Source organism: Oncorhynchus mykiss, chromosome 18 (genome assembly GCF_057628025.1).
Source record: "Oncorhynchus mykiss isolate SJ-2025 chromosome 18, ASM5762802v1, whole genome shotgun sequence".
Taxonomy (NCBI): Eukaryota; Metazoa; Chordata; class Actinopteri; order Salmoniformes; family Salmonidae; genus Oncorhynchus; species Oncorhynchus mykiss.
Window position 1 is genome coordinate 64131115 of NC_143039.1, and position 10000 is coordinate 64141114.

At 43.2% G+C, this 10000-nt stretch overlaps 1 protein-coding gene across 1 annotated transcript in view; it reads left to right on the top strand.

Moving 5' to 3' along the window:
- LOC110496862 (adhesion G protein-coupled receptor B2) overlaps positions 1–10000 on the top strand; it is a 459244-nt gene that overhangs the window by 430697 nt on the left and 18547 nt on the right. Inside the window, 2 exon segments of the mRNA XM_090209074.1 lie at positions 1911–1946; positions 3760–3876. Of these exon segments, the coding sequence (XP_090065200.1) occupies positions 1911–1946; positions 3760–3876 (153 nt within the window).

The window sequence follows — 10000 nt, forward strand, 5'->3', positions numbered from 1 at the left end:
TGAGAACACTTCTGAATATCTTTAAACACCACTCTGAGAGACCACACAGGTCTTCCCTGTGCTTAGCTTACTACATGTATCCCAAATGCCATCCTATTCCCTTTAGAGTGCACTACTGGTCAAAAGTTGTGCACTTTAAAGGGAACTGGGTGCCATTTGGGTCTCATCCACATTCATCAGATGCTTGGATAATACAGTCTTTTCATCCTGTTTAAACGGGCTTCATTTGGAGATGTGTATCAGAACATCTCTCCAGACTGAGATGAAGTGCTTCTTAAAATTCAACTCAAACATGAAGATGCGTAATGTAACAGGTTGGTTGCTTTGAGATTTCGGAGAGGTTTGAGGTTTTGGTATTGAGTCTGATTGATTTGTAGATTTTAATGTGAAAGCTAACAAAAATCGATGCTCATAAAGTCTAAAAAAGCTCTGTAACGGTGTGTGCCGCTGTGAAGAGACTGATAGGAAGTGAAAGAGAAGGGAGTTATGAGGGGGTAAGGAAGGAAGAGGAGGGGATAGGGTAGGTAAGACAAACACAGATAATATGAATACTACTCTCCTTCCCTGTTAATGTCATGCTGTGGAGTGGCATTGGTGGGAATTCTTTAGTAAAGACAACAGGTGTACAGATTTAGGATTTTAATTTATCACCATGTTGTTGTTGCAGGTAATATCCTGCATAGCAGAAAACACAAACTTAGTGTATTTGAAGTTTAAAAAGAGCTTCTAAAGTTAGTCATTTACACTTTGAAATGTCAGACTTGATAAAAATATATATCATTCCCCTACCCAAATGTCCATTATTATAATCCACACAATAATTCACATTTCCTGTTGCTCAAAGATTATTTTCCTGTAGTGAGAAACTGGTCAAATTACGATCCTACATCTGTACTCTCTTAGAAAAAAAGGGTTCTTCGCTGTCTCATTTGGTTCCAAGTAAAACTGGTTTCGGTTCCATGGAGAACCTTTTCTACAGAGGGTTCTGCATGGAACCCAGAAGGGTTCAAACTGGAACCAAAAAAGTATTTTACCTGGAACCAAAAAGGGTAAGAAGAACCCTTTTGGAACCCTTTTTTTCTAAAAGTGTATATTCCTACCGATACAGGTACTGTACACTTGACATTGGGTAATTATAGTATGCTTCCAACTAGGGGGGGGGGGGGGGGGGTTTGTGTTAGTATGTGTGCCCTCACTTAAGTGCACAGCACAAGTATGGGTGTTGTTTGTGTACTGTACGGTACTTGGGATCCTTAATGTCATGGGATCACTTTTCAGAGAGAGAGAGAGAGAGAGAGAGAGAGAGAGAGAGAGAGAGAGAGAGAGAGAGAGAGAGAGAGAGAGAGAGAGAGAGAGAGAGAGAGGAGAGAGAGAGAGAGAGAGAGAGAGAGAGAGAGAGAGAGAGAGAGAGAGAGAGAGAGAGAGCGGAGAGAGAGAGAGAGAGAGAGAGAGAGAGAGAGAGAGAGAGAGAGAGAGAGAGAGAGAGAGAGAGAGAGAGTTAAATGGACCACTTATATTCATTTCTTAGTGTAGGTACAGCCTTCCATTAAGTCGCACCAAGTTGAGGACTGAGCGGTTTAACACAGTACACAGCACGGAAGACAGTTGAAGGAAATTACATTACCGTCTTGATCGTTTTGACATAACTTCAATAGAATAAAGCTTGTTTAATTCAAAAGCAATTTACAGTGAACACATTTATTCAGAATATGTTGACCATGTGGGAATCAAACTAAGAAAGGCTTTGTTGCATGTTCCATTAACGTAGCCATCAGAACTACGTAATAATTACATTTTTACCACGCATTAGGTTTGTGTTTGTGTGTGTTGATGATTAGAGGAGTGGTCCATGGATCTACAGACATTGATCATATCTTCTCTCCCCCTGCCCCTCACCCCTCCTCCCTCAGAGGAAAAGAGTACGGTACTCTGAGCTGGACTTTGAGGTAAGATCCCCCCCCTTCACCCTCCGATCAGCCTGTCTCTGCTTCTGTCTGCTTCAGCCAGGTTGAGTGACGCGTAGAGGAGCCAATGGCATCGCTAAGCCCCTTACCTTTGCGCCTGTGTCTCCCTTGCATTTGACTTGGTACAGTCCAACCCATGTATAGTGTGCCAGTTTCTACAACAAGGATCTAGGGCACCCCCTGTAACTAGATGGATTTGGTTTTGACTGATTTTACCTTGATTGGACAAATTATTTATATCTTGTACAGACAAAAAATGACTTTATTGAACTTTTTTCAATCTGAGTCAGTCAACCATTTCAATCAGAATGGAAAAAGCACAATGGGGTGCCAGGGCCTGGTTGAAGGAACAATGGTGCAGTAGGAAGCTTTGAGTGGATGAATTAATTAATGAAAATGTGATTGACGGTGAGTTGGTGTTTTTGAAAGTTTGGTAGTAGATGTGTGTTTTGCGGGTAATTACATGTGTGTGCGTGTTTGTGTGTGGGTTGGAGCGCATTAGTCGCTCCATGGAATGAACACGCCCTGGGAATCTGGCAAATCTCCAGTCTCAAACAGCCCCGTAAAACGTAACTAAATCCCTTTGCTTCACCTCCTTAAGTGAACATTGGCTTTCCTCCTTCCCTTATCCTTGTAAAGACTGGAGACTTGCTTTCCACTGTGGACTGTTGCACAACTAACAGGCTAACAAGCACTAGCGCTTAGCTACAGTATGATAACCTGGAGTAGGATGATGTTGCCGAAGGGCAACTATTACCCAGAGCTTGTAACCCTTCCTGACTGGCGTAGTCTGCGAAACTGCATGATATTTTCCGTAAAATGGCTGGATTCCTGTGTCAAAATGGACACCAATGAAGCCCTCTACCGAGTAAGTGTCTGAGAGAGAAAGATTCAAGGTAGAGTCAGAGTTCAAAAATACAAATAAAGAAAAGAGCAGTGATGACAGAGGAAGAGAGAGAGATTTGAAGTGCAGAAGAGGTGAACTTTAAAGGAAGTAGGCCTACACGTAAATTAAGTGACTTATAAAGGCCGACTCAGAGAGGGAGAACTGACAGACAAGGAGAGGGAGAGAAGAGAGTGCAGACTCTGTGGTAATCGGTGGCAACAGTCGCAGCCAGCCTTGGCCAGAGTGTCTGAGTGTGTGAGGATCGCCGTCTGGCCCCTGTGTCTCTCTTGGCCCTCGAGCTGCTGCGTCGATTAGCCGCCGCCATGCTGCTAAAGTGCTAGACATTAGCGAAAAGAAGTCGCTGTGACAAGGTCTCTCTCCTGTCAGGGACTTCCACTTGTAATAGGATGTAGTTGCTCTTAGATGCTGGGATACAGTCATTTAAAATTTGATTTGAGTCTTTACCTGTTTAAATGGTGAGGGTGAAGTTTTGGGGAGGGTAAGCTGATCCTAAATCTGTGTTTACAGGGAATTTTTACTCAGTTCCATATCACTGTAGGCTAGTTGCTAACTAGCTAATGCTTCCTTGCTAGCTAGCTACCACTAACATTAACGCAGCCTGCTTGGCTCTCATATCCATTCAGAGCAAACTCAGATACATCTCACAGCACAGGCAGCATCAAATCCTAAAAGCGAGACAGGGAGATGTTAGAGAGAAGATGAGAGGACTCTATTTATCCATCCCTCTCTTCCCCTCCTCCCCCTCGCCGCGGATGGCATCAAACTGTCCCTTGGCCTCTTCCGCTTCTTCGGCCTCTCTTCCCTCAAACCGCCCTACCTATCCGTGTCTCTTTAGCTATTATTTTCTTATTCTGTTCATTTTTTGTTGTACCTTCCTCTCCCTTCCAGAAAGTGATGCACACTCGCAAACGACACTCTGAGCTGTACCATGAGCTCAACCACCCCACCACCAAGTTCCACACCATAGACAGGTATAACAGGGACCCCGCCATGTCCACCTTCAAGGTAAGAGCCCAACCATACGGGGCGAGTTGGAAACGGGAGCTAGCTTCCCCGTACCTCTGACCCCTGCAACCCCCACGCCACTCCCTAATCCCCCCCCACACACACAGACTGAGCTCATTACCACCTCTCGTCGTCACCTGTGAAATAGTATCGGTGATAAGCGCATCTAGCATCTTCACAGCGATGTGTGAGTGTGTTTGTTGTCACCTAGTGTGGTACTGTTAGTACTGAGCATCCTCCCCCTCTCACACACACACCTTTTAGTTAGAGAACATACTAAGGGCTCAATCCAAACTTGACATCCACACTTCTATCTCAATCTTGTAACAGTGACAATGATGTAACAGTGATATTAACACTGCACAGAATGTAGTGACCAGTAGAAAAATGATCTTAAATTCACTGGATCACATATCCATTCTAGTGCACAACTCTTTGGTTTTCAAATGCAATTTAATTATGTAACTTAAATGTATTATAAACTTGTTTGTTAAACTTGAACCAGAGCTAACCATGACTAAAGCTATTCTTTTATTTCTTTGTTTTTGTGCTTTTGAATGTTCAAATGCCTTAACATTTTTAACAATGCACTGTTTTATTGGGCTGGAGAGCAACATAACTACCTCATAAACATTTAATAACCTTTTTATTCCAAGCATAATAAGAGCTAAGGGATGTGCAATGTCACCTTTTATCAGCCTGTGTGTGTGTCTACGTGCATTCGTGCGTGTTTGTGTATTTGTCTGAGCACGTGTGTAATGGCTATGTGTTTGTAGGTGCTTGAGTGTGTGTGTGTATGTGTGTGCGTGTCTACGTGTTTGTCTGTGTGTGCTTGAGTGTGCTTGTCTTTTTGTGTGTGTGTGTGTGTGTGAGAGTGTGTGTGAGAGTGTGTGTGTGTGTGTGTGTGTGTGTGTGTCTCAGTGTGTGTGTGTGTGTGTGTGTGTGTGTGTGTGTGGGGGGGGGATAACGTCTGCGTATCGTTAATGCACCATTAGCACCAGACTAAGGAGTCCCTGCTTTCACTGACCTTCATAGAGCTTATTTCATCAAGATTTAAACACCACTCAGACACACATACACACACATACACACACATACACACCTCATCTCCAGGAGCTGCAGTACAGATACGGTACATCAGACAGTGATGAGTTATTCAGCCTTGATATCTGTACTTTCCCAGGGCACCTGTAGTCTGCTGGTTCACATCTCATGTACACTGGAAGCAGAGGAACAGAGGACACACACACACACACACACACACACACACACACACACACACTGAGGCACACACACACAATGAGACATACACATACACCCTGAGACACACACACACACACACACACACACACACACACTGAGGAACACACACACACTGAGACACACACACACACCCTGAGACACACACACAAACACACCCTGAGACACACACACACACAAACACACAAACACACACACACACACATTGAGACACACACACACAAACACACACTGAGACACACATGACACACACACGCTGAGACACACACACACACATACACACATACACACACACACTGAGACACATGCACACAGATACACACATACACACACCCTTACACTTCTCATATTTCCCAGGCCAGAGCAGCAGCCTCTGCTGTCGTTTCTCGTTTCCTCAACCTCTTGATGAAGTGTTCCAGGATCACCACCCAGTTCTCTCTTCAGTTATTACTGGGCAGCAAAAAGGACCAATCACAGAATACTGAGCCAAGCATATGTTTGCCGGTTTACTAGTCATTTGATTCCGTTCAGAACTATTCTAGGCAAAGCATGTTGAGGAACTGACATACTGGATTTAAGTCATTCTAACACACATAAACTCAGCAAAAAAAGAAACGTCAATACATAACAAGATTCAACAACTGAGACATAAACTGAACAAGTTCCACAGACATGTGACTAACAGAAATGGAATAATGTGTCACTGAACAATGGGGGGTCAAAATCAAAAGTGGCCACCAGCTGCATTAAGTACTGCAGTGCATCTCCTCCTCATGGACTGCTCCAGATTTGCCAGTTCTTGCTGTGAGATGTTACCCCACTCTTCCACCAAGTAACCTGTAAGTTCCCGGACATTTCTGAGGGGAATGGCCCTAGCCCTCACCCACCGATCCAACAGGTCCCAGACGTGCTCAATGGGATTAAGATCCAGGCTCTTCGCTGGCCATGGCAGAACACTGACATTCCTGCCTTGCAGGAAATCACGCACAGAATGAGCAGTATGGTTGGTGGCATTGTCATGCTGGAGGGTCATGTCAGGATGAGCCTGCAGGAAGGGTACCACATGAGGGAGGAGGATGTCTTCCCTGTAACGCACAGCGTTGAGATTGCCTGCAATGACAGCAAGCTCAGTCCGATGATGCTGTGACACACCTCTCCAGACCATGACAGACCCTCCACCTCCAAATCTATCCCACTCCAGAGTACAGGCCTCGGTGTAACGCTCATTCCTTCGACAATAAATGTGAATCCGAACATCACCGGGCAGTTGCTCGGGCAGTTGTTGTCGCCATCCTGTACCAGTTCCGCAGGTGTGATGTTCCAATGTACCGATCCTGTGCAGGTGTTGTTACACATGGACTGCCACTGCGAGGACGATCAGCTGTCCGTCCTGTCTCCCTGTAGGACTGTCTTAGGCATCTCAAAGTACAGACATTGCAATTTGTTGCCCTGGCCACATATGCAGTCTTCATGCCTCCTTGCAGCATGCCTAAGGCACGTTCACGCAGATGAACAGGGACAGTGGGCATCTTTCTTTTGGTGTTTTTCTGAGTCTGTTGAAAGGCCTCTTTAGTGTCCTAAGATTTCATAACTGTGACCTTAATTGCCTACCGTCTGTAAGCTGTTAGTGTCTTAGCGACCATTCCACAGGTGTATGTTCATTAATTGTTTAAGGTTCATTGAACAAGCATGGGAAACAGTGTTTAAACCCTTTACAATGAAGATCTGTGAAGTTATTTTTATGAATTATCTTTGAAAGAAAGGGTCCCGAAAAAGGGACGTTTATTTTTTTGCTGAGTTTATATACAGTCATACTAACACACACACACATACACACAGTCTTACTAACACACACACATACACACAATATTACTAACACACACACACATACACACAGTCTTACTAACACACACACATACACACAGTCATACTAACACACACACATACACACAATCTTACTAACACACACACGCATACACACAATCTTACTAACACACACACATACACACAGTCTTATTAACACACACACATACACACAGTCTTACTAACACACACACACACATACACACAGTCTTACTAACACACACACATACACACAGTCTTACTAACACACACACATACACACAATCTTACTAACACACACACACATACACACAGTCATACTAACACACACACACACACAATCTTACTAACACACACACATACACACAGTCTTACTAACACACACACATACACACAATCTTACTAACACACACACACATACACACAGTCTTACTAACACACACACATACACACAGTCATACTAACACACACACATACACAGTCTTACTAACACACACACACACATACAGTCTTACTAACACACACACATACACACAATCTTACTAACACACACACATACACACAGTCTTACTAACACACACACATACACACAATCTTACTAACACGCACACACATACACACGGTCTTACTAACACACACACATACACACAGTCATACTAACACACACACATACACACAGTCTTACTAACACACACACACACACACACACACACACACACACACACACACACACACACACACATACACACAGTCTTACTAAAACACACACACATACACACAGTCTTACTAACACACACATATACACACAGTCATACTAACACACACACATACACACAATCTTACTAACACACACACGCATACACACAATCTTACTAACACACACACATACACACAGTCTTATTAACACACACACATACACACAGTCTTACTAACACACACACATACACACAGTCATACTAACACACACACACATACACACAATCTTACTAACACACACACACATACACACAGTCATACTAACACACACACACGCATACACACAATCTTACTAACACACACACATACACACAGTCTTACTAACACACACACACATACACACAGTCTTACTAACACACACACATACACATAGTCTTACTAACACACACACATACACACAGTCATACTAACACACACACATACACACAATCTTACTAACACACACACACATACACACAGTCATACTAACACACACACACATACACACAATCTTACTAACACACACACACACATACACACAATCTTACTAACACACACACATACACACAGCCTTACTAACACACACACATACACACAGTCTTACTAACACACACACATACACACAGTCTTACTAACACACACACATACACACAGTCTTACTAACACACACACACATACACACAGTCATACTAACACACACAGACATACACACAGTCTTACTAACACACTAACACACATACACACAGTCTTACTAACACACACACATACACACAGTCTTACTAACACACACACATACACACAATCTTACTAACACACACACATACACACAGTCTTACTAACACACACACACATACACACAGTCACACTAACACACACACATACACACAGTCTTACTAACACACACACATACACACAATCTTACAAACACACACACATGCACACAGTCTTACTAACACACACACACACACATACATACAGTCTTACTAACACACACACATACACACGGTCTTACTAACACACACACATTCACACAGTCATACTAACACACACACATACACACAGTCTAACTAACACACACACACACACACACACACACACACACACACACACGCACACACAGAGTCTTACTAACACACACACACACACACATACACACAGTCTTACTAACACACACACATACACACAGTCTTACTAACACACACACACATACACAGTCTTACTAACACACACACACATACACACAGTCTTACTAACACACACACATACACACAATCTTACTAACACGCACACACATACACACGGTCTTACTAACACACACACATACACACAGTCATACTAACACACACACATACACACAGTCTTACTAACACACACACACACACACACACACACACACACACACACACACACACACACACACACACACATACACACAGTCTTACTAACACACACACATACACACAGTCACACAAGCACAGTCTTACTAACACACACACATACACACAGTCTTACTAACACACACACACATACACACAGTCTTACTAACACACACACACATACAGTCTTACTAACACACACACACATACACACAGTCTTACTAACACACACACATACACACAATCTTACTAACACACACACACATACACACGGTCTTACTAACACACACACATTACACACAGTCATACTAACACACACACACATACACACAGTCTTACTAACACACACACACACACACACACACACACACACACACACACACACACACACACACACACACACACACACACACACACACACACAGTCTTACTAACACACACACATACACACAGTCACACAAGCACACATACACACATTCACACTAACACACATACACACAGTCACACAAGCACACATACACACAGTCTTACTAACACACACACATACACACAGTCTTACTAACACACACACATACACACAGGCTTACTAACACACACACATACACACAGTCTTACTAACACACACACATACACACAGTCTTACTAACACACACACACACACACACAGTCTTACTAACACACACACATACACACAATCTTACTAACACGCACACACATACACACGGTCTTACTAACACACACACATACACACAGTCATACTAACACACACACATACACACAGTCTTACTAACACACACACACACACACACACACACACACACACACACACACACACACACACACACATACACACACACACACACACACACATACACACAGTCTTACTAACACACACACATACACACAGTCAC